At 36.7% G+C, this 27310-nt stretch overlaps 1 protein-coding gene across 1 annotated transcript in view; it reads left to right on the top strand.

Annotated features, from left to right (window-relative positions):
- The window catches only part of CNTLN (centlein), a 230655-nt gene extending 205482 nt beyond the window's left edge, over window positions 1-25173 (top strand). Inside the window, exons 23-25 of the mRNA XM_054177772.1 lie at window positions 14541-14726; window positions 16039-16116; window positions 25065-25173. Of these exons, the coding sequence (XP_054033747.1) occupies window positions 14541-14726; window positions 16039-16116; window positions 25065-25166 (366 nt within the window). The 3' untranslated portion in view covers window positions 25167-25173. The remainder of the gene's footprint in view (window positions 1-14540; window positions 14727-16038; window positions 16117-25064) is intronic.
- Window positions 25174-27310: the final 2137 nt, after the last annotated feature.

Here is a 27310-nt window from a genome sequence, read left to right as displayed (position 1 = left end):
GTCTATAAGTCAAATATTGATGAAGAGGGACTTCCTCGGTAGACTGCTTAGCTTAGTTAGGTATTAAATCTTTATGGAAAAAAGTGTTCTATGAAATCAGATTTTATACATAGTATACCACTGTAAAACATACAATTGAAAATCTTTGGAATTTCAGTGGAATTCGGTAGTACATCAACTAAATGTTAAAATACCTCTTACACATCTGTGTAGGAAGATTCAAGTTTCAGTAACTCAGATAAGTTTTTCTGTATAGAGATTAAGTTTAAACTGTCTCTTGCTTAATCGGTTTTTAACATATTTTTATGACCCTCTTACCTTTTTGTGCAGTTCCCATCATTTCACAAGCCTTACCTGTTTTTCTGTGTGCAGGCCTAACATTGTCCTCATTAATCACCTTGAATGCAGTTATATTTTCTAGCTGTTCCATGTCTCTCATGATATCACAGAGTTCTTTTTTTAATATACAAGTAACTCACTTCAACATTGCTAATTAATATCTACAACTAATAGTAGGGCAACAGCAGAGGGCAACAGAGTAGCTCTGTTTATAGCAGACACTGTTGCTTGCCATTAGAGTTATTGATACCACAAGATCTTGAATCCATATGAATCAATGGACTAAAATTATAAAAACTGGGAGAGGGGTTCCAGGTAGAAGTCCAATATACACCACTGGATTGTTTTGAGGACATGATGAGTTAATGACATATTTGTAATTTATAGTAAAGCCTTGCATTGCTATGGGGAGCCCAGTTTGGGAAACTTATGCATCTAAAATTATGACTATAAGATCTAGTCATAGTTTCTAAAAATGGTGGAAGACATGATTGTAAATAAAGTTGCTCTATCCAATATGGTGCAAGCCATCATTGGACTTATTTTTGATGGAGTGTGGTATAGGCTTCAGGTGTTATGTCCTAAACTACATTTAGTGGGAGCCAACAGGCCACCTAAAATAGATTGAGTCAGAGCAGTGTACTTCCCCAAAGCTTTTGTGAGGAAGATACAGGCAGATACGAATAGAAATCATGCACTGTAGCAGTTTATTAAGTAGCCAAAAACCCCCACCATAGTTCCTTAATTAGAGGGTCGCTCCTTATAGATACCTGCTTCAGTTTGGTAGGAAAGAAAACACAATATTTAGAAATGAAAGGCAATATCATGGAAGTGGAAAATAACCTGAAGCAGACTTAGAGTACAGAGGGTGGAGAAGAGGCTAAAGAAATAACAGGAAATCCATAGGTAGCAAGGCCAAGAATAATAGCAAAGGGACAGGATTTAAAATATGGTAGTAACAAGATAGATATTACATGGTGGATATAACCCATTATTAGATAAAACAGCAGTATAACTGCAGAAAGGTGAAAGTCCTGTGAGAGTATCATGTTTTGTATCTGGAAGGAGGTAGGCTGATGTTACATGAAGATGCTGAAGTATCCTCAATGTATTAGTAGCCAATGGAGGACCTTAAACAGTTTTGAGAAAGAAGTAATATTATTAAATTGAGATTTTTTTTAATGCAACTTCATAGTGCTGTTTAAGGAATTTTACTCTTGCTGATACTCATTTTGGATAAGTATTCAAAGTAAGTTTATCTATTATGTAACACTGCCATGAGTCTAAAGAATGATAGTATCGAGTTGATATTCTGAAAAGGCATTTATAGGTATTTTTAAGTCAGTTAATCATTTTTAGGTCAGTTAATCATTTCTGGCTAAAATAATGGAAATTTATATAAAATTCAGTTATTAAAGTATTAAAGCATAGGAGCATAGTTACACTTCTTAGAATGGCTTTACAGAAAATAAATTAAATTGAACAAATCTGATTTCTTTTCTGGAAAGCAGTACAAGTCATCTGATAGGGGTTACTATTAATTTTTGATATACTGTTTTTAAGGTTCTGATAAAAGAAATTAGATATCAATAATATGTTAGAGGGATTTAAAATGTTCTGTGTAGTTGATCTGAAAAGCAATTCATGAAATTTAAGTGTTTCTAGACTTCAGTAATGATCAGAGATAAACTTGATACATTTTCACAGAATCAGACATCAAATCCTGATAAAATTTTCCATGGCATTAATGAAAACTAGTAAATAATAATGAAAGTAAAGTCATAAGTATAGTGTACTCTAAGCTACATAACACATTTTTATGTACACAAACTACCTGTAAGAGGGACCAGGTAGTTCTGAGAGTATTTTAGATGCCTTTTATGAAGTTACATGTTTTCATTCCATCCAGCTTCCGTCAGCACCATGACTTCTCTTTGAGTTATGCATTCATTTTCTATAGTGTACCATTTTTCAGTATTTTCTATAACATGTATTATTGCACTATTGGATGTTGCCAGTTATGTGCACCACAGCAACCAAAGCAAAATGTTCCATGTTGTGTTTGTAGTACCTGCAGGAGAATGCTGCAGTACACATGCAGGAAACAGCCACTGGGTAACGTTAAAAAACCCTGCTGTTAGACTGTTTGACTGGATATCTATTGAAAATGGGGTACAGCAGTGATGGCATCTGGCTGATCATGAAAATACCAGAACTTTTCTGACTTAGAGGAAGATGAACTTTTGATAAGGCATTTCTATTCAGCTGTGCCTTTAATAAATAGGTGATGGCTGCTGAATTCTTCAAAGTCTGCTGAGAATGTTTCTCACTTCCATAAAGCTCCTGTGATTTGAAGTTTGTGTGCCCTCCATAGAGGATACCCACTGAAGCGCAGTTCACAAGTGGTCTGTTCTGGCATTGTTCTTCGTAGTTCTCCAATATAAGCATCTGATAGACTGACTGCCAAAATCAGGACCCATGGCAGTTAACTTGGAAAGCTTAGTGCATATACCTGGGGATTTAACACTCACTCCCTTAAGATATCTGCTCTCATTTCTTAAGATAGGTGCGTTTTCCCCTTGCTCCATTGTTTGGCATACAGCTACATGCAACCACACTTGAGAGGCCTATTCCACCTCTGTTTTGCTCAGTGATGCCAGTTTTTTGCCATTCAGTCAGCTTACCTTATAGCATTAATATATACCAGTCTCCTACCTTTTTGCAGTTTGTCTTGAATCCTAGCATCAGTTTTGCCAACGCTTATTTTCTCATTGCTAGCATGGGCTGTAGTTTCATACACCATGTAAGATAAGTTTCACACTTCTGTTGAAAATTTCCACCTCTGAGTGGAACCTCTGCTCGTTTCTGCCCATACAAAACTTGCTCCCTCCTCCATTTATGAAATATTGTCATAAGCATTATATAGATCAGTTGTGAGCCAGCCCATGAAACTAAATTGAAAATATAGTTAACCTTTTGAAAATCCAAAGCCCCAGCTTCTGTGTGCCATGGAGGGTCAGAGCAGCAACAAGTTTGCACACTCGCAGGCCAGCGATGCTGGCACTGCCTCTCAGTGAGTGCACTGACATTACGGAGAATAATTAGTGACTCACTGCTTTTGTGTTAAAAACTTATGTCCTTTGGCAAATGTTTATAATTTACTGTCCTTGGGATGCTCAAATAATTGGGGGTTATCCAGCGCCCTTACAACAAGAGAGCAACACAAGTACACTGGTGCTTCTTGTACCTCCAGCTACAAAGTCAGTTCTTTGAATAGAAATAAAACCTTGCAAAAGACTCTCAGAATTCTCCAGTTAGAGAGAGTAAGAAATGTTCTTCATAGGATGTTTCCATTGGTGAATGTGTTCTCAAACTCTGTGGATTCCATTTCTTGGCAGTACTACTGCTCCAACTTCTTCCAGGCCCAAGCGATGCAAAACATACTTTTAATATGGGTACTCTAGTCAGATGTGGGATGCCATTTGAATGATCACTTGTATCTTCATCTAAAAACATGGAGCACGATAGATAACTGCAAAATTTTATACTTCACAAAAGTTGACTTGTTTTTTATTGAAATAGAACTACAGTTTGCTGTGCAGATGAAAAAAAAAATACTTATTTTGAGAAGTTTACACAATTATATGTGAACTGTGCCAATTTGGAACTGTTGTTTGACCAAAGGTTTCCCAATGAGTCCCTGGGGGCATTCTGCAAATGACAGCAGATTCACTTATGTATATCAACACTGTCAGGTTTGATTTGAAAGTGGACGTCTTTAATATGACTTCAAGTTGCTAGAAAACATTCTCCACTAGGAACACTTAAAAGCCAGAAGATAAGTATATTTAATTTATTACACTCCAAACTGTCAACACTTTACCTAGAAGCATATACCCAGAGTGATTATTTTGTATTGTATGGAGTAGATGATGAGACTGCCAATCTGTGTTCAGTCAGAATCAGCATAATATTTGGTTACAGTGATGTGTTCCAGTCTGATGGGAATCAGTATCCTTATTGGCAGAATACATTTCTTTTAGAGAATGCATCCTATACCCAGAACAGAATTTGAACTGAAGGAGTCTCTCCATTTAAAAACCCCATGCATTTATTGCTCCTTTTTCATTGTGCATGCTGCATTGGGAGAGAAAAAAAAATAAAAAGAGAGAGAAACACAGCTTTTATTATGAAATATCAGCCTTCCTTGGTTCTGAGAAGAAATTGGTGATAAATTAAGCTAATCTCCATCAGGATTACTCTACATCTGGGATTTAGGCAAATTGAATCAGAGGCCTGAATAGTGACAGTGAATATCTATTAGACTGTAAACAGAATAATAGGTCTTGTGAATTTTAATGAATGAAGTGAGTGTCTAAACTGTTGTAGTTTACAGAAGCATATGGTTAGTGATGTATACAGTGTGCCAGGAACATGGCTAAAGTCTTGATTATTAAAAAGAAAGAATAAATAGTAAAAATTTTTATAAGCGTCTCCTTACCATTATTTTAATTTCTTTTTAGGCTTTGAAGAATGGCAATTCACTTTGTTTTTTCACTGGGATAGGTAAAGGTGATAAGAGATGTAGCTTAAAATATGTTGAATTTTCTTTTATATTTCCCTCTGTATTAAGAGTTCAGAAGAATTAGCTTACATTATTCCACCTCTGTAACCAAGCTGCAAGGTATGTTAGGTTTCTGTGCTGTGTATGTATGTCTCATGCAAATTTTAGGTGCAGGTCTGACTTAAGCAGATTTTGTTGATACAAATGTTAGTTGCATTTTTCTTACTGTGCCTGGAAACAATTCTCATAAACCATGACTACCTAATAATAGATGCTGTATGAGTGGTTCCAACAGACTTCATCTGAACAGGAAATTTTTTTTAACAACAGGCAAATAACTGCCTTCTCTGCCTCAGAAAACAAACAAACAAACAATCTTCTAAGTTTTTCAGAGAATGAAACTGCAACAGACTCAGCTGGGAGTTACTTAGATACTGCAGTGAACTCACTGGAAGGGTATAGATTCACCTGTGATTCCTTTGAATGGCTTGGAGGGCCTCCTTTTGTGGTAGGTTGAGAGACCAATTTTCCCACCGCAGGCAAAAGAGACTCAGACAAAACGGATTACAAAAAAAATGGTGGAAAGTTTAAATGGGATAAAAAAAACAATGAAAGTTTTGCAGAGAACCACAAGCACTGTGACAAAAGACAGAGATCCCAAAACATACCCAAGAACATCCCACCCTCACCTGGGAGTACACCCAAAACCCACCTAGGGCTCTTTGTCCACCCCCCAACCCAGTGGCCAGGCCAAAGGGAGGCATCTCATGCCATTACCTAGGCAGCAACGAGGGAAGAAAGAGGAAGTGAGGACCTCTCACTGATGTTTTATAGGGAAGCAGGGCATTATGGGATGAAATACCTGGCTTCCTGTGACCACCCACTGGGCTGGGTCCCCTTTGGGACATCCCAGGTGTGGCTTGTGCGGTGGCATCAGGGGCCGGCACCCAGCCTAAACCACCACACCTTTTTAAAGTTGATACTCAGTCTGTGCATAATCTGGAGATACTTTGAAAGATGCTTAGTCTAATGATACTGGCTATTTTAAGGTCTGAAAGGTAGAAAGAAATGGTGTTGACTGGAACAGGGATAACTGGAAGACTTGGAAGATGGACATGAGTATGAAGTACAAGTTCTGGGCTTGTCGTGGTTGGGAAACTTTCTCGGAATATGACAGGAAAAGTATCAAAACTTGGAAAGGAGGAAGAAGGTCTCCAGTAATTATTTATTTGAGAGTTCATGTAGGAACAACTGTTCAGTGTGTGTAATCAGATTACTAAGAGACCAAGCTGAGGCAGAGAGAACAGAAAGCACTCAAACACAGAGTCTTGTGAAGTCTCCACAGTAATTTAGACATGTGGGAGTTGAGATGATTCCCTAATGTACATGCTGAAAGAGTTATATGCTGCTAAGAGCTATAGAAAGATGGAATTATAAAAAACAAGTGACAGAAGTTTGAGAAAACAGAGTTGACAAGATTTTTAAGAGTATAAGGAATGATAGTTTAAATATCTTAAATTCAGTTTCAAACACATTTGTTTCAGCAGTGCAGTGGTCTTACACAGGGTATCTGGTTTGTTTTCATGCTTTGCTTGTGTTTCTGCAGAAAGATAGCAGAAACTCAGACAGTGAGCTGAATGTCAGGAAATGTTGGTGCTCTTAACATCTTGGTCACTGACCCTGCTATGTGACCTTTGGTATTTCTTAACCTCAGTATTTCTTGGTCTGCTCTGAACAGTCTTTGTTTGCCATGTCTTGTGTAAGTGTGCTGACTTGGTCTGCATTAACTGTTTAGATAGGAAACTCTCTGTGGTCCCAGGCATCTCTTACTACATGTATGTGAAGCTCTACTCTCTGTCAATGCCCTTTCACCTCCTCCCCGCTACATGTAGATAACTGTAATATATGGTGTTTTAAAGTAATGATGCTGCTTTTGCTAATACCTGTGTAAATCAGAGGTAATACTGTGGAAACCAAGGAATTTACAGCAGAGAAAAAAATTAGTGTAAATTAGGTAAGACTTAAATGCTGAAGTAAATAGGGCTTTAAATTATTATTATTGCCCATTTCACATAAATATAATTTTAGAAACCAATATATTTTGACAGAAATATTCTGCCTGTCATCCCACACTGATTATACATATATCAGCTCATTCTCTGCTATAAAGAAAACTATTTTTTTCCTGTTATAGGTCACAAAACATGGTAATTAATACAATGAAAACTATGCAGTGTTTGCTGATGGTTTTTACAAGAGCATCAGTGTGAAAACCATTGGCTCAACAACTTCAATTTTTGAGTCTTAAAGCTGTTATATATGTGGCAAAATGTCCTTCATGTTAGTAAGTATCTGCCATATGTTCTACAAATGAGATGCCCAACTGATACACAGAAAATGTTAAAACACATACAGGTACTCTTAAGTATATATTGTGGACCTCTCCATAGAAATACAAACTATGTTTTGAGTCCATTGCTGCTTCTTGTCTCAATACAGGTTGTTACAAAAACAACCCAAATTAAAAACTGGCTGGGATTTAAGTCACTTTTAATTTATAAATAAATTTAACTGTCTTTTAGGTCACAGCACAATGTATTCAATTTCCTTTTCTTATAAATGTCAAATAGAGGTTGAAATGCTTTTATTATTTTTCTATGTGGTTTTCCACAACCGGAGCTGGACAAGCAAATGCAGTCATAAGAACATTTCCACTCTGTACTTGAAAATAACTATAATGAAGTAATTTGTTTTCAGGTTTTGAATCAAGAAGGAATGGTATTTTGGTAGAGGATGTAGGATGAGACTGGTAGCAAAGACATTTTGGAGAAATGTGGAGAAATGCAGTATTTAAAGTTTCCAGCTATGTGAGACTTAACGTCTCTCTGTTCTGTCAGTGACATGCAGGAATAACACAACTTAAACTGACATGGCTGTACAAATTCTAATCTTACCTATGGTATGACTTGGTGATGAAATTTTATGCAGCAGTTTCTCTTTTCTGTATTTGTTTCTTGATATTTTACTTCCATGTTGCATTTTAACTGGTTTTGAGGTCTGCAGTTCTAAACACCAGGAAGCTGCATTACTTTGTTCAGAGACTGAATCCTGAGGCCCCTTTCATGCTGTGTGTCCCAAGAACGCTTTGCCAGGAAAGCCACAGTGGGTTTAGCTTTAGGAGCCAAAAAACAATACTGTGTGAGTCTGTCTATACTTTTCCAGACGCTCTTACTATGATAGGGTTTGGGATATTACTGAATTCACCTTTTCTCATTCACAGTCTACGATCCATAGCTCAGAGCCATGAAGAAGGCAGAATTTCGGACTGTGGTCTGAAGATAGCTTTTGCCACAAGGGTAGAAGAGGTGGCAATATCTTTAATTATGTCAATTAATTTTTCAGATCTTGTCTTTTAGGTCCTTGGTCATGATCATATGTGTTCAGATTTGCTTGTGTTAATGGATGTGGAAAATCAGGTTGTAAATGCAACTGCAGTATCACATTATTTTTTATGTACATACTGCAATTTCTCAATATTTATGCAAAATGGGATTTGTATAGGTCATTAGGTGAGGCATTCCTTCCAGCCAGTGTGTGCTTTCATCTTCCACTTATCTCTGTGAAGTTGTGAGCACTATTCTCAGTGTCAATCAATGTAAGATTTTTATTTTTAATCATATGTATCAATCTGATATCTAGCTTTATATTTTTCCCTTTCAGCTCTTTATTGATTTAGCCTTTGAAACTTTGCAGCTACGCCAGGTTTTAGGTAATATTGTCATTCTGATATTCCCCTGAGCACATCTTTTTGTTTTGTTAGGGATTTAATGCAGTCCACAGTTAGTTTACTGTATCATTAATGGCAAAGATAGTAAAAGCCTATCTTAATTCCTCCAATTATGTACAATGAGCCAAACCATGAAGCTTGGACCATATATGTATAATACAAGTATTCATAAATTTTAGAACTAGATTAGAAACTGCATCTGAAGACAGGTAAATAAAACCAACACACCACGCTATAAATGTGAACTGCATGACACTGCTAAAATAATGTTACTACCACTTTAGTATTTGGCAATAGCATTCTCACTCAATACTGAATACTGAAGTTGGTGGAGGAAGACAAAAGTGGTCTATATCTCTTCTACATCTTTACACGCTAAGGGCATCTGCTGGCATCTCTGAAATCACATGTGGTCTCTGAGGATCATAAGAATTAAGTTAATCTCCTGAGGCTGATTCATTCCATGGGTCAGAATGCTACCTGTTGCAACCCTTGGGCAGACAAATCTATTGCAATGGTCTGTCTTATCTTTATTTCTTATCTACACTTTTGTCCCTTTTCTGATTGGAAAAAAAAAAAAAAAAAAAAGAAAGAAAAAGGTGTGCCTAGAAGCTATATTTGTTCAAGTGAAGGATTTAGCTGTGATACCTTAAATACATATATATATATATATATATACAAAAAGAAATTACTAAGGAAGAGTTTTTGTTTTCTCTGGCATACAGAAACTGATCCCATGTTGTGGGATCAGTTTAAACAGTATTACAGTATTTTGAAAGTAATTTTTATAGAGGCAATAAGGACCAAATAACTGTAGTTTCAATGAAGAAATTTGAATTTTTCACCTGCTGAAATAGTACATGAGATCACCTCTTTGTGTCATTTTGTCCATTCTGTTTTGTCTTGTTCATTGTGACCTGTTTGGGCTGGTAATGCTACCTCGATTTTTTACAGCTCTAGGATCTGTCCTAACCTTAGGCCCACAATAATTGTTCTACCACAAAAGCAGATAAGTCTCTGAACACAGCATTCAGTTCTGTGAAATTCAGATCTTGTATTCCCCATTCTTTTGTTTCTTTAAGAAACTGATCTTGTTTCAGAAAAGATTTTCCATTTCATTTTTGGTGTAATGCTCTGGGTCACGTCCCTACACCATTCCCATCTAGAAAACAAATGAGTTTTTAAGAACACATTACCTAAAAATAGTTTCATAAAATATTATGTATAGAATTGTTCTACATACTATCCTATTCTATACATCTGTGATTGGTAGACCCTGGCCATGTGATCATAGTTACTTGCTCTCTCCCACCCTCAGCAAGAGTGCGAAAATAGGAAAAGCAAAAGTGAGAAAGCTCATGTGTTGAGGTAAGGACAGCTTAATAAAGGAAGGAAAGAAGGGAAAAATCCTCAAGGGATGTAGACCAATACACAGCCAGTCTCTGAGCAGTGGCTACATGCCAGACCAGTCCCCTATCCCCCTCAGTTTTTATTGTTGAACAAGATGCTACATGGTATGAAATACCCCTTTGGTCCATTCTGGCCATCTGTCCCAGGTGTGTCCTGTCCCCAGCCTACTTGCTGAAGGGGCAGGTTGGGAAATAGAGAGGGCCTAGACACCTTGCAAGCGCTGCTCAGGAATAGACGGTATATTATCAACCCTGGTTTAGTCACAGATCCTTAACACTGCACCACAGGAACAGGTAGAAAACAATTAATTCCATCCCAGCCAGACCCAACACAAATTACTGGTGTACAACTACAGCACACCTTAAAATTTTCTGTATCTAATGTCAGATGTGGTTTCTGCCATGAGATCTGCACCAGTGCAAGACTGAATGAAGTCCATAGCTACAGTGCTAGCATCATACTTTGGTTTGTCTTGGGGCCATTAAATTTTACTATACTACAAAGAATAACTAGAGAGTGTGTAAATTAACATGGTACTTACAGGAATAGTTTTAGGCATTTGCTTGGTCATATGGCATTACTTGGGGCCATTGATCAATTTGTGTCAATTCCAGGATCAATCAGTGTCAGTGCTTTTGGGGATGTAAAGACTTTATTAATAGTGTGTTGACAGGGTCTGTGTATTACCACGGCTTCTTTGAAAGTTTAATTAAATATGACCTTTTAAATGAAAGAATACATTTGTCTTTGTACATCTCCAAGGTAATAGATACAGTGGTAAAAAGTGTTTGAAAAAATTGAAAACTATTATCTTAAGAATGAATACTTTAAGTTAGGAAAATAAAGTAAAAAGGTTTTTAAGGGAGATATTTTAAAACTGTATGCAATCCAGTAGATGTAATCTATACTCTGTAAATATATGGAGTTGATAGAGAATGCATCAATTGCTACTGATTAAAAAGAGCTGGGTACTTCAAACTAATATTGTTAGAATTTAAGCTTTTTTTATTCTAGTCAGACCCATAGCAATTACACTGGTCCAACAAGATGTGTGGTAGATTTGTTTTCAGGAATTAATCAGGGATTCCTATTCTAGTTGTCTGGTAGCAGCTAAGTGTGTCCCACAGGAATAACTCTTGACAGTAACAGCTAAGTTGGGAAAATGGCTTCACTAACAAAATATCCTCTGGACTTGACACTAAAGAAAAACAAAGAAAAAAGATCAAAACCTAGTCTTACTAGTACTAATGAAGGCATTGTTATCATATATCAATATAGAACAGAAGTCATGTTCTGCATTGATTTCATTATGGGCAGTTTGTATCACCTATGTATGCTTATAAGTTTTAAAACAAGCAATTCTGAAATACACAGTGGGAAATATTTTCATTTTAAATCCTACACTTAGCTCCAGAATGTGTTGGATCAATTTCTTAGTCAAAGAATGATATTACACTGGCTTAGTACACTTACTGACAAAACCTGTGTTGGCTGACTCTTAGATTTTTGCCATTTTCAGTTAAAAACCTATGTGGCAGTAGCATTGGCCATTTCTGTAATAAAATGTGAACTAACACACAAATGATATAATTAATAAGTAAACAATTTAGCACATGAATAAATTAATATATGTTGGATGAGGACTTATCAAGAAAACCAAACAAACAAAAGAAAAAAGCAGGTTAAGATCATTTGGAGGCTGTAATTTTTAAGGCACTTACTCAGAGAAGAAGTGTATATTCAAACATTGTGATTACAACTTAATGATGTGAACAGGGCAGGTTCAAAACCAGCTCTTTGAAAGTCCATAAAGTAGCCTTATTTGTCACAAATGGTGTGTATTTGACAGGGAAGTGTTTGTATATTGCCTTAGATGTTAGGTGCTTAACTTTGTTTGTCTGTACTCCGCTATTCATTGTTATTTGTAGTATTTCCATGTGGCTTTGCAGTTAATTTCCTTGGTATTTTACTCATTAAATTTACATTTCATCTTTGCACCAGTATGCAAATGTGCATCTTGTAGCCTGATCACCTGTGTCTGAGAATTTTCTTTACTTCTTAAATTTGAGAAGCTGATTCAATTCAATTTTAAAAGTGCAAGTTTATCTTATGTTTCTATTGTTAACTACATCTCCTACATCTTGTAGGAGCCAATTTACTATAGGACTATTTCAAATGCTACAAAATGTTTTGTGACTTATCTGTAATTTCTTTTTCACAATGTGTGCTTTTCTTCTTGGGGCTCTCTCCCATCTGAACCTATTTGCTACTATGAGCTTGATACAAGTTGCCCTAGATCCCTATCTGGAGAAACATTTCAAGATTCTTCATTTATATAATTTCTGTATTTGCAGGCAGGTCCATGTACAAGAGATTTTATTGGAGGTACTGCATATGAAAGGACCAACATTGAAATCATTGTACCCCCCTTTCCCCCAAAATTGTGCTAGGGTAATTGTGGGTTTAATAATTACATTTTAGCTAAATACAGAAAAATATTAAGAGTTGTTAGAACAGACAGAACTCAGATGACTCTCTTGTACTTTCTTTGAAATATATCAGCAGATGCTCTCTAATGACTGTATTTTGAATACACTAAAGGCTGTAGAGTACTTTACCCTAAATGCCAATTAAAAGGCTTCATAATTCTGCAGCCAGTGTCTATGAGGCATTCTGAACAAAAAAAAAATTCAGGGGTTAATCAGCTATGGTGAGGTCAGAAACAGTTTAGTAAGATGAAGTCCACATGCAATGATTGAAAGGAGAGCTTATTCTATCATTGTAAACTCAGCCAAGGTATATGTGTTGACAATCACAGTCCTGCTTAAATCATGGAAGACAGATACACTAGGGGGATCTTCTAACAATGAGTTACTGCTCTTGTGTCTCAGTAAACTGTTTTAAAATAAAATTGTCTTGCTCTGCTTTATGCAAGATACTTTTTACATAGCTGCATAAATACTGAAACAAAATTATTTCAGTTATACAACAAATTATTTTTACTAATGTTTAGTGTATTTCACTGATCCAGACAGCTTTGGAAATAGGATGAGTAGGAACTTGAACCATCAGTTCTTTGTTGTGTAGTTTGGCTGATGTTCAGCTGTGGAAGGTATTATTCAGTCTCAGTGCTTGTGTGGTGTTGGGGAACAAAAATCAAAATCAGGTTTGGATTCCATTCAAGTAAACAAAGCCTTTTCAGGAGGATGTTTCATACTGTTATAGTTTTAAATAAAAAAAGGAGTGGTCTCATGGCTGCTGGTTTCTTCTTTCCTATTAACTGTGAGTGCAGTTTTTTGCCTAGTATCTGAATGCGTTTTACTTTTCCTAGGTTTTTACACCAGCTTTACTAAATCCCAGTAATTCCTTTTTCCCACCCTAGATAATAGTTATCATTTCCTATCAGAGTTTTCTTTTAATAGTGTTCTTTTCAATCTGCAAGCAGTGTCCACTACTTTTCAGAAATGATCACAGACAAATTGTCCTTTATTGTTATTGTTTTTAGTAGTAACTAGCTGTAGTAGTAATGATAATAAAGGCAATTTAGATTTATAGCACTAGCAGCATCAGACATCCTATCAAACTGTAGTTCTTGTTTTAACTGAAAGTCTTCAGCAGTAGGAATGAAGTTTCACTTGGCACGCTTGCTCAGACTTTGTCAAAGCCAGGGTTAAAGAACAAATCCAGTGTTCTGATCTGGCACCTGATCTTCCTCCCACCACCTGAGCAGAGTTTAAAGCCCTGTCTGCTAAGAGCACCCTTGTAAAGAGACTGCCTGGCCCTGGCTAGGCCTTATGTATGGGTCAGCTGCATAGAGAAAACAACCTTTCCTATACAAGCTTTGAATAATATTACAGTGGATTTGTGTGCTTCAAGGGTGTGCTGCTTATCAGCAATAGATAACCACTACTGTAATGACTTAAATTGTATACATTATATAGAGAAGAATTGGTAGCCAGGAGACAGTTTTGAATTGCCCTGTCATGGTGGGAGCCAAAATGTCAGGTTTTGAATAAAGAGGTATGCTGATGTTTCTTCATTCATAAGGTGTGAATAAGATTTAAAAATATATCCTTTAGACCACAGTAAAGCCAGACAATTTTGCTGCTATTTCAAGAATGTTTCTGGTAGACTGGGTTGGGGAAGGATTTTTAATTTATTCTGCAAAAACTACTTTTTCTTACTACTGATGGCATTATGAATGTAGTTATTTTACTATTGTAGTTATTTTACTTTTTTTTTTTTTAGAAGGTTCTCTACTTTAATGTATTAATCCAATAAATACCATGTTATTTAATATTACAGCATGTATCCTATTGAACCAGTAACACCAAATGAGGGTAATTCCTATCAAAAGCAGTATAGTCCACCTGATACTGATTTCCCATAGTGTTTGCATTTTAAATAAAACTGAGAGTATTGTTTGATTGCATCTTCCAGGCTCTAACCAGAGAGTTACAGCACAGTGTACAAGAGCTGAGAACAAAAATTAAACAAGCAAAAAAAATAAGAGAAGTGAGAGGATACAAAAAAGGTCTTTCCCAAGAGTCTGTTCTGTTGGCGGCATCTATCCTTAATGTTTCAACCACTGATCTCGAGGAGATACTAGAAGCAGAAGATGATGAGGTAAGTTAATTCAACAAATCTTCAGTAAAAAGGGAGTAGATCACAAGATGCTACATATTTCTCCTCTTGAAGAAAAGGATTTCCACATCAAGACTGGAATTTCATTGTGCAGCATCCAGCACAAAAAGAAAAGAACAGTTGGATTTAAATAGAAAGGTCAGGTTAGAGACTTACATGGACTTACAAGACTCTGGACGTGCATAAATAAAATCTAAATATACTGTTTTGAGCATGTAGATGTAGAGACGCCATTTGAAAGTCTTCGATAGTTTCCTTTTGCTCAAGACCATTTGGCAGGGTTATACATTTTAAATAGACTTGTGCTGTAATGAAAATAAAATTAGAATGTGTCTTGCTGTTCCAGATTGATTCTGTTGATTCTTCCTTCCTTGAACTGTGATACCTATTAAAGGTATTTCTAATAGACAGATGGTTTCTAGGGGAATCTGTTGTCTTTTTTTCCCCCAGTTGATTCTATCATACATTTTACTCTGACATATTTGATAGTGTTTCATCAAACCACCCTCTAATAACTAGATACAATAATAGGATTTTTTACCCAGATTATTTAGGTTTCATCAAATAATCCAAAAAGCCCATACATTTACCTTACTAAGAGTATCTAGGACTTGACCATTACTGGGCTGTAAGAGCCTTCTGGCGATGACTTAGGTTTAGCATTATCGGACTTTTACATTACAGAAGTCACTTTTCCTGCTGGTTAAGAAAAGGTGCATTATGTATGCACTGATAAGGATTATGTTCATGGATACGAACATGGATGCCTGCCCTCTTTACTAACTTTTATACACCCTTGTGAAGTCATTCACTTTGACAGAATTGTTTTGCGCTTACCTCATTCTCAAAGTAATTACACCTGTATCTTTTGTTGTAGTCTCTGCTGTGAATGTATGTGTAAAGCACAAAAATATACATAACTGTAGATTAATTTAAAAATTAAAATGCACGTGAATTCACACTACACAAATTCTGAATACATATTCCATTTACCAGTGTGTGGACTCAGGAGCCTTTAGAATGAATTTGTATAATGTACATATAGATTACATGTGAAAAGAGCATGCAATGCTTGTTTCTAGGGACATGCACGGACAGGAACAGGTTTATAAATGTAACAGAGCCCTCATATTTTGTGGATATGCTTCAGATAACTAGTTCTGCAAGCACAGTTCCCATTTCCATGTCTTGCTTTTTTAATGTATGTGCAGTTATGCATTCCTTCCATTGTTCATTATGTTCTTTTCAGGTGGTGTCAAAATATTGTGTCTATGTTATATTTTTCTATTTTTAGGAAACAGAAAAGACAAAAATGGAATTTGAAAAAGATAAAGAATGGCTGCAGTATGTACAGAAACTTCTTGAAGCACAGGTGCTAAATTTATATATGCACTTAATTAATTGTAATGTTGGACTCTAAGTGTCTTTAGGTTGTAATTAATCCATTGCATGTATAATTATGTTGCTGTTGATGGTTCTGAACTATAGTGTGATAAGGCAATGCTAAATCCTTGGTTTGTATCATTTTCTTTTTATTTCTCTTAAAACAAGAGTCGCTGGATAAAACTGAAGAGATGTTAACCAAGGATTTGTGGTAGCTAGCTTAAGAGCTAAAACCAGTGAAAGAATGCCAGGGAAAACTAGTACAGACCTCGGCAAATGTGTTAATTGAATTTTTGAAAGAAGGTGTAGTGCATGCGAGAGTGAAGAGATTTTTTATTATGTGCCTTTAAAGTTAGTAGTTGATATGGACACCTGAGGAGTTCATGGGTTTCTGTGACCTTATACTGTGGACTGGTTTCCAGTCAATTCATGTTTTCCTCATAGCCAGACAGCTGTTTATTATCGTGTCTTCTCACATTCTCTACAATATTTTCTACTGAGACCTCGAGCAGCTTGTTAGTGGGAAGTAAATATTGATTTGGCATCCTGTCAATGCAGGAAGAATGAAAAAATTTCCACCAGAGGCCCCTCAAACATTTTCCTATCGACATTTTCTGGGCAGAGAGGAAAGCTGCATAGAGGATGACAAGGCTGAGACTAGCAGAAATCCCTGAGGGGTCCATTGAGACTGCTGCTGTGACCTGTGTGATACTTTTTCTTCTCTTTCAAGTCTTTTTTTTAATACACACAGAGTCTGCTGGGATGCTCCCCTCTTGTAAGTGATCAAGGGCAGTTTATTGGCAGGTGAGAGCCCTGCTTTTCTAGTCATAGTTAGCTTTTGTTTGGACATCACTGACAAGATACACTGACTGTTGAAACTTTTCCATTATATTTTAGTTGTCCTCTTTATTCAGATGATGGATAGCTGATGTCTGAAAATAAATAAAATTTTATGTATAAATCCGGTGTTTCTAATGCATATTCACTAGCATGGGTCCATTAGCGATGTTAATTTCAGTTAAGAATGTGAATGGCTAAAAATATTTTGAAAGCCATTTCAAGGGAACACTCACATTCAGATTTCTACATTTTATCATTAATCACTTTCGTGTCTAGGTTGTGTCCTATGACCAGATTTTTTAAGAAATGACAGTTCTTCCCACTGTCATTATCAAAACTTACTACCATTAAGAGACTGCTTAATTGCTGCAGTGAAGGAGATGCATGTAACACTTGGCTTTTACTGGCTTTGTTAGAAATACTGGCATTTTAATTTGATGTCATAGTGTTACAATGAACTTAGCAGTAAAAGCACAAATATTTTAATTCACTAAATTGCATTCACTTTAACTCCCCCTTCCCAATCTATGCATTTCAATATTCTGTTTATATTATGGTCTCCAAAATAGGAATGAGATTAATGGAATATGATGAAGAATTATTCTTCTATTTTTTTTTAATCATTCTTTAGTAAATTGTTTTTTAAAGTATCAATCTGAATTGTTTCACTTCTTTTTATCTGACATAAAAACCCCAGGCATAGGAGGGGAAAGGGGGGCCCAAGAGGGGTCTTCACAGTGTAACAGTGTATTAGGATTGCAAATGTTAGCTGAGACAGAGGAGGTCATTACTCTTAGCTACATAAAGTTGTCTACAAGTTAATAGTGGCTTTCAGTGATTGTTGCTCCATCTTTCGGGGTTCCTTAGGAGGAGCTCTGAGGGTAAAAGTAATTCTTGGCCAGCCAACCATCTTTAGAATTGCAGGAGGATTGGTGCTCTTGGGGAGCAGCCAGCTCTGTTTTTCATTTCCGCCCACATCACATGAATGGAAATTCCTAGGATTTCTTGGTCTCTATTTGGGAGCAGCTTGTGGAAGAAAATGCTTAACTTGTATGACTATAGACTTTGCTCTTAACAGACTGCTCACTTAGTAGTATGGGTTGGCAAACAGTGTGCCAGCTTGCATCTTGAACAGGGATGCAGGCTTGCTCTTTTTTGTTATTCTGAGAAAATGTTTGGTTGAAAATTGCATAAGATCACTTAATATTGCAGTTTGATATAGTGTCTTTTTGTGCCATTGAGCCAGGACTTTAGAACATAATTGCCCAGCAGTATTGATTTAATTGCCTAGGTTTATTTGTGGACTCCTAATTATTGACTGGAGGTAAATTTAATGGAGAAACCTTTATGAACACTGGGAACTGCTGCTATTGCTGTTATACATAATGAACTGCATCATATCCCTTTAGATCATTCTTCAAGCTAATTTTATTCCGCTGTGACAGTATGATAACATTTAAAATGTCATAGACATTTTATTTTTATTACTGACATATGCCATTTTACTGCTGCATTAGAATTTTTGGAGGGACTGAAGGAAGCACTAGTTGCTTTTTATTGTCATTTTATACATTCCCCTAAAGTGTAATGCTTAAAGGATAGCACACCTCTGGTTTACACTTCATCTGTACCTTTATTTTCCATACTCTTGTGACTTGAGGAAGTCTAATTTCTGTCAGCTTTACAAGAATGTTAGTATTTAAGTGGTAAATATTTTTGCATTTCTGAGGCTCAAAGACCCCTGTTAGAGTTTCTGTCCTTATTTTATCAGCTACTATAGAAACACATGTGGAGAAACTACACCACTGCTAAGAAGCTTACAATATGATAGAGGTATTTCTGTATCAGGATATTGTTATTTGAATAAGGATCAAGTAATCATGTTCTGAATTATATAGAGCTGATAAAAATCACTTACTGTATAAACCTACATTTTGAACAAGCAACAAGTGTTTTTTTCAGTTGCCTTTTTGTGTTTGTACATTAAAACACAGTGACTAGAGCAGGTCAGTAAAGTGTAAAAATGAAACATGTTAATAATTGAGAATTGAATAAAAGAATCACTTGCCTATGAAGGTCCTGTATGTAGAGAGGCTTCACAAGTGTGTGTGCCAATCTCTGTTACCTGCACAGGGGTATCTGAGTCATGTTTAGAGACAGACTGGTTATGCATTAGTGATTGGGCATGGGAGAGAGAAGCTGGGAGAGCTGTTGCTTGTAGCAGTTCATGGTTGATGGGGTGCTTGGTGCCATGGTTTAGTTGATTAGGTGGGTTGGATTGGTTGATAGGTTGGACACGATGATCTTGAAGGTCTCTTCCAACCTGGTCTATTCTATTCTATTCTATTCTATTCTATTCTATTCTATTCTATTCTATTCTATTCTATTCTATTCTGTTCTATGGTATTTGTGAAAGTGGGGGGAAACCGATTATCTCAATGTCTGTTTACTGCTTTGCCTAGCAAGCGATGAGGCTTCTACCTTCCTTATTCCTCATATCTTACTGCGTCTTTATTCCTCATCTGTTATTATTTGAATCTGACACAGTGTAGTGGCATTATCATTATCATTTAGAAAACCCAACAAACCTTTTCTAGCTTTTTCCCATTACAGGAAACTTAATACAGGTAAACTAAAAGGATGACTTACTTTCACATATTTAGACTAGACTCCTTGTACCACTCATGGATTTCATACCCTGTGACTGTAAGGAACAGCATTTTGGAACAATCCATTAATAATGTTATATGGGAGTGCAGGATATTAACCCAATCCAGATTATCACCTGAAGTCTCCAAGAACTATTTTTCAGTAAAGTTTAAATCACCTTCCTAAGTTTTCCAAGCATTAAACCAAATTACATCATTGCTTTAGCACGTCCCTTGTCAGATATACAGCAGCACCTCCTTGTGTACTCACTGGGATAGCATACCTACCATAAACAACACCACCGACAAAAATCTTTACTCTCATGACCTCATTACGAATCTACAAATCATCTTACAATAGTGAAAACTTGCAGAAAATCCCTTCCCCTCTGTTCAGTAGGCACTGTATAGGTACGTGTATAATCCGTCTCTGGAACAGGTTTTAGAACAGTGTAAGTCACTCTTTATCAGTAGGGATTTCCCCCAACCTCTGGCTTCTAAAAACAGATTTCCTCTGCTGTCACCAGGGAGTGTGCACTAACAGCTGTGGTTGTTTCCTTCAGATTTCTTGGTTTGGAACTCCCCTGCTTTGCTTTCATTAGTCTTTATCCATCTCAGGTCTGTCTTCTCTTTCTAAAGGTCTTTGCTCATTGCCTGTCCTCTGCTGACACACAGAGTTACGTATTCACCCATGCACAAACACACCAGCACACACTCGCCCACCACTGTCACTGTCACCAGGTGTTTCAAATGCCTGCACCTAGAAACACCTCACCAATGCAGTCTCAACCATATCCTGGGTACCATTAACACTGCTATTAGACTATCAGAAAGTAACTATGATTTTCATGTAATTATAAGAGTTCATCTGCCTTGGCAATTCATTATGGTATAAATCTATGTTTTGTCTCATGCACACAGACAAAACTACATTATATCACTTGTACTGGACTGAAAACAAGGAGAGATTGGCTTGTTTCCTCAGGATAAGAATACAGACAGGTACATAGATATATAATCATATACATGCAGCCATTGCAAAGCAGAATGGACAAAGAATGTTAGCAAAGTGAAAATTTTTTCTAGTTTAGTTGCAAACTTTGACAATTTGTAGGGAAATTAGGACATTTTGGACATTATAAGCTGAGTTTCTTTTATATTTTGGTTTATTCTTTGTGATTCACTTAATTCAATTTAAGGCAGCTCTGCAGTATGTTTGGGCAGTTTTGCTGGGAAAATATATTATATGATGATCCATGTTGGAAGATTTAAAATAGGTGTAACCACTCATTCATGTATTACAGAAATTAAATACTTTCATTTTCATGTTAATGGACATTTCAGATTTTGTGAAGCAGAGGCCAAGTAAAACTATACTCTCTAAATGGATATGTCGTGTCTCATTAGAATAACAATTTTGCCTTGCATTCATTATGAGTCTTTCTACTGGCAAATCAGAGTATATTTATACACTTGTGCTTAGTGAGATTCAGTCAGGTGGAGTAAGGCTGATAAATATTTACTAGATTATTTATTAAAGAAGGGATCATCAAAAGAAGTATATTTAAGATCAACATAAATAAGTGAGAGAAACAGAAATAACCGTCAGCATTTCTGACTCTTTAGGATCATATTATATTACCTTACAGTTATCCATACACCAAGCTGTCTGTCTGATAAGTTATGTAAGAAATAATCTATTTCATTCATATGGCTTTCTGGTATCAATGAAGAAGTCTGTAATTCTGGTAAAGACAAATGCATTTGTAAAATGAATTAATTATTTAAATCCACATGTAGTTTGTGCTTTCATATGTTCTGAATTTATGCAAGTCTGTTGAGTACTATAGCTCTTAAAGCTTACCACAATGTACTGATTTAGGATCTCTTTCATGTTATGGCTCAGTGTTCAGATAAATTGGTTGTGACACAGATAACTGGAAGACATTTGAAGGAAGTGTCATTTTGTATTAAAGTGTATAATTATCAGTGATATAACTCCTTAGGTGTGCATTTTGCACTCACCGAACTGCCAAAGCCTTCCCCAAGCATATGGCAAGTTTGGAAGCTGGGATAAATGCTTTGGAGCAGAGGCATCTTCAGTGCTTGTGAAGCTCTGGGGAGAAATGTAGAAGGAAGCTTCTCAGGATAGTTACAGAGTTGTCATTGAAAGTAAACCTGACAGGCTTCTGTTAAAGATGAAGTTCTGTGTGTCTGTATTAAAAAAGAAAAAAAGAAAAAAAAAAAAGAAAAACCAAAAAACCAAACCAAAGAAAGAAAGAAAGAAACACCATACAGCACTTTCTCTGAAACCAGCAACTATTGAAGGAATGATATAACATTCAACTTTCAAATGCTCTTGATTTAAATGAATGATTTAAATGGAAAGAGTTCTTGAAAGATCACTTTGCTATTACATGGAAGCCACAGAGAGTAGTGAACAGCAAGTGAAATGTAGCTACAATTATATGACCCAGAGATATCAATAAGAAACCATTCATCTCAGGCACAACATTCAGGAGCTGAAATGTATCTGAAATGAATGTAACCCAGTTCAGGAAGAAGAATTAGAGACTTTAAGGCAATGGTTGCCTCTAACTCTAAAACATGTTTAGACAAAAAAAGAGAGTAATTACAAGGAATAGGATACTGAAGCAAATACAAGCAAATGCAATAGCAAGTAAGTGTCACAAAATTTCAGACAAGATTATGTCTTCTATTGCTGAATAGATTTGTGCTCAGTGAACTGCATCCTTCTATTCCCCAAAAAGTCATCACAACAGTGTACAGGAGAAAGCTGACATGTATAGATACCTGATAGAAAACTCTTGCCAGAGACAGAAGTTATTTATGACAGATGGAAACATGTCTGGCCAGCAAGTACCAGCTTTTCAAAGCTGCCTTTCCTGTAGGATAGGGAGATAATGCATATTATTATCTTTTTTCTGTCACTGCGAAGTAACTGTTGAGCAACATGTAGGGCTGCCATTACAGTCACCTCATGACAGATGCTTGCCATGAACAAGATTTTCCTTGCTGCCTTATTAGAATTTATTTTTCTTTTCTGATTTGGTAGTGATCTTAACTATCAAAATGTAGTCTTGTATCTGCATATTAGTTCAGACATGACACCATTTGTATTTGATGTGCTTTCATGTCTGAGTTTTTTTGTTTCTTTCATATTTTCTGTTTCTGTAGGAAGCAGGCAGTGCTCTATCTGGTGTAAGATATGGTTTTCTTTTTAATAAGGAATAGGGAAGTGGAAAAAAATAATCAGAGCAGCAATATGTGAGTGTGGAACTGGAGAGTGGTTTTGGAAGCAGAAGGATTTCCTTGAACTACAGTTGTGAAAAGCAGAGGAAGCTGCTGATTGATCTGCTCAACCAACTTGTATTTTATTTTCTTAATTTATTCCTGGTAGGCTTTTTAAGGTAAAATTCTTCTGATATGAGTGTCAGCTCGTGCTTTTGGTCTAGACTGACCTCTCGGTCACTGTTGGTTTCACCACAAGTTTGAGAGAGCTGATAGACTTTCTGGGCTGACCAAAACACTGTTCTGCTCTCCTTTAGAGCAGCATTGACTACCCAGCAGCGTGGAGCTGCAAAAACTAGCCTTTTTTTTTTTTTTTAGCACTGGTGCACAAAACGTGTGCAGGAAAACCTCTTTCTAAGCATTAAGCTGTAACACTGAAAAATACACCAAATATCATTCTTTGAAGACATCAATTGTGGAAATATGTATTTTCTATTGTAATGGATGGATATGAACAAGACTTTCTCTTTCCTCTACAAATATGTAAATACAGGTTTTTTGGTATAATACTGTGAGAGGCGCAGATATTTATGTCATACCTCAATCAGTGCAATTGGAGTGTGTCCTGATGGGACAAAAAGCCTCAAAAATGCTCTGAATCAGACAGTGGGGCAGGAGACAGCAGGTCTGGTTTTTCAGGAAATTGCCCACGTTGCCCAGGCGTGTCTGAACATGCCCTGGAGTCCAAGTGGGCCAGGTGTGTGTGCCTTTAGCCACATTTGGTGAAAAACTCATTCTGTAGGTTAAAGTGTCAGGTTTTTATCTCTCAATCTTTGCTGTCACTGGCCGTAATTGTCTTGGAAAATCTATAAATACCAGCCCAAAGAACTGATACCTTGCCTTGCAATTGTCCAAGCTCTGGGAGAAGTCACAAGCCTTGCTTGGAATCCAAGCTGTGCTTCAGTTTACCCAGACAAAACCGCAAGACCCCTCACTGTAAGTGTTATAAAGCCCAGGAGCAGAATGGATGTGTCTTGCCGGGCCGACAAAACCCAGGAGCTGAGAGTCCCAGGGACAGTTTCATGTTATTGGAATAAGCAACGAGCACCACTGCAAAGATTGCAGCTCTCCAAATAAGCAGAGCTACAAAGCCGACAAGCCCTGCAAGCCTCCTTGGCCGCTACCTCTTTTCTACAAAGCTTTCAGCTACAAAGCCTTTAGGGATAAACCCTGTATGTGCCTTAGTGACGAGCTGCAGAAGCCAACAGAAAGTGAAAGTGTGTTCCTGCAGCTTTCACGTGGTTGATGCCATTTTGGTTTTGTTTAAATCCCCACACGTGCTGCATGGTACCACAATCAGTGAGTAATTACGAAATCTGATTTTTATAAGCATCTGTTAAAGGTCTGTTGCCCTAGAGAATTCTAGAGTTGCCCCCCACCTTGTGGGCAATCTCTGCCATGTTGCCAATGTTCTTCTCTTTTTTCTTTACAGTTTAAATTGCTGTTTGTTGTTTCTGGATTTTTGCTCATATTGTTTAAATTGTTACATGTTCCTGCTGATGAGGTATCTGTTCCACAACAGAATATTTTGAGCCAGTAAATAGGTTTTATTAATATTTTCTGTGGGATTTTTTTATTAATAAAGTTATTAATTTTTTTATTAATTGTTCTGCCTATTGAATGTTAATAACCTCCATGCAATCATAACAGAGTATTTGGGTTTTGATTTGCTTTGGGAATTTTATGTTTACAAGTTTTAATGTGTTAGTCTAAGGCAGTTGCCACAGTACTGGGAGCTGTACTAGTAGTTTTGTCTTGTCCTCCTGATTGTAGTAAACACACACTACTATTACTGCATGCCCTAGAGATGACTGTAACCTTTTATTGATCAGCTGTTTGAAGATAAATGACAGAGATGCTGGTACTGCAGTTTACATCATTAACATGGTCAGTAAAGCATGAATTGTTCAATAAGGCGTTTATCTTTTTTCATTTTACTCTGTTCTTTTATCATTTTTATGATAGAGAGTAAATTTTCAGACACTACCAGGCAGGTAACTTTAAATATCAGATTGGGTGCATGTGAGGTTGTCAGAACTAAGTGAAATCTAATGGTTTAAAGCTATTTAATAGATGTTTTTTCACATGAAGAAAATAAAGTTCAATGATCAGTTTTCTTACTGTCTTTCTTTTTCAGTTGCCTTTTGCTTCATACTTAATGGATGCCATACTGGAAAAATTAAATGAGAAGAAGAAACTGGTAGAAGAGTATAGTTCTCTCCTGAAACACACTTTGTGATTGTTTCCAAGACCTGTCTTTGCAAACTGACTAAAACGTGTGTACTGTTTCCTCACTTTTTTTTTTTCCTTTTCACGTAAAGAATTGTCAATATGTATGTTCAACACCGAAGTAGAAACTGTGAACTGATTAATTGTGGAACAAGAGGAATTAATTATATTCCTATTTGGAAAGGAGCATGGTGTTTGATTCCTGAAGAAAAAAATTGCTGCAAATGAATGCAGAATTAAATATTATTTTCTTTTAAATGTATTAGCAGTGAACACCAGTGATGAGGATTTTTAATTCCCTATTTCTTTTTACCTTCTCTGTAAATCTCAGCTTTATGACATATGCTACATAAACTGCTATTTTGGTGAAAAAACATGTGCAAATGAATGTTTGTAGAAAAGAAGGATTCCATGCAGAATAATACTTCTGGTGAAAGCTATATTCTGAGTTGTGACTATGTATGTACAGTGGATTTAATTGCATTTTAGAAATCAAATAAAGTTATTTGGAGGGGGGATGTCACTAGTAGTGCCAGTTCTTTCTCAGCTAACACCAAGCTGCAAGCCCTCACTTTTCTTGGGAAAATGTTATAGAGTCTTAGGCAGTTGCTTCCAATGAGATTTCTTGGGCATGACTGACAAAGAATAGAATAGAATAGAATAGAATAGAATAGAATAGAATAGAATAGAATAGAATAGAATAGAATAGAATAGAATAGACCAGGTTGGAAGAGACCTTCAAGATCATCGTGTCCAACCTATCATCCAACACCACCCAATCAACTAAACCATGCAACCAAGCATCCTGTCAAGCCTCGCCCTGAACACCCCCAGCGACGGCGACCCCACCACCTCCTCGGGCAGCCCATTCCAATGGGCAATCACTCTCTCTGTGTAAAACTTCCTCCTAACCTCCAGCCTAAACCTCCCCTGATGCAGCCTGAGACTGTGTCCTCTTGTTCTGGTACTGGTTGCCTAGGAGAAGAGACCAACCTTTGCCTCACTACAACCCCCCTTCAGGCAGTTGTAGAGAGCAATAAGGTCACCCCTGATTGCTACTTCTTCAAATTGTTCAATCTTAAGAGTTTGTTTTCTTTTGGAAACTTGCAGGGGGTTGAGGGGGGGTGGGAGGAGATCCAACAAAAATACAAGGCCCTCAGGTTTCTGAATTGATTTAGCACAAGTTGTTTTGCAACAGATACCATTATCATTAGCCAGATTGGGTAGGGTATCAGAGGCAAGACTGTTTGGCCTAACATCACTCCACAGAAGCACAAAAGAGAAAAGTTTTCTGCATATCAGTCTAGTGCTTTCCCTAGGATGTCACCATTCTTCTTTTAATGTATAGACTTTACTATTTGGTGTCTCTGAAAAAAACAGTGAGGAAGACTCTGCTAAACTTCTGTTCATTTACACCTCATGACAACAGGAGTGTGAGAGTGTTGTTGCTGAAACCGCTGAAAGTCATGCAAACATTTTCCATCTGCACCTGTAAACTAAGACTAGCCCATTTTTAGAAAAGAAAGCACATCTGTACGAATGATTGACCATCACCTCCTCCAGAGCAAGAAATAAGACCCATCGTATAAAACTATCAGGTGACATATTCAAAGCAAGCAAGAGGAAGTCATTCACATGCAAATGTAATTGAGATGTGTAATTGTTTGCTTCAGGGTTTTACTGAAGCTAAAAATGTATATGGGCTCCCATGCCCATAAATATAATGGAACATAAACCCATCAAAATCAGTGGAAACTACGTCTGTGTGATTTTCAGTAATTACAATAAAATTTATTTGAAAATGTTAGCATCTATTACGCAGAATTGGAAATAACTTCACAAGGGCAAACCTCTATTAAGATTAGCTCCTTTATCTTCATTTCAGTGCCCTGCAAAATCTGCTGGTCCAAGTCTGATCTTGATGCTGATCTCAGCACTAGCTGATTTTTTGTGTTAGTGAAAGGGCAGGGAACATCAGCTGGTTCATTTGTAATCGAATAACTTTTTGAGGCAATTTCCCAGACTAGTACCTTTTTCTTGTAACATGTTTAAAGTTTTGTTTTACTGGCCCTGCAAATTTCTGTATCTTCTGGCCACCTGAGTATGGAGAGCTCTTTTCTTGGACCAAGAATAAACAAGGGCTGAATGCCACAG

The sequence above is a fragment of the Dryobates pubescens genome, chromosome Z (genome assembly GCF_014839835.1).
Source record: "Dryobates pubescens isolate bDryPub1 chromosome Z, bDryPub1.pri, whole genome shotgun sequence".
NCBI lineage: Eukaryota > Metazoa > Chordata > Aves > Piciformes > Picidae > Dryobates > Dryobates pubescens.
The sequence above is the reverse complement of the archived record's forward strand: the minus strand, read 5'-3'. Positions and strand labels throughout refer to the sequence as shown.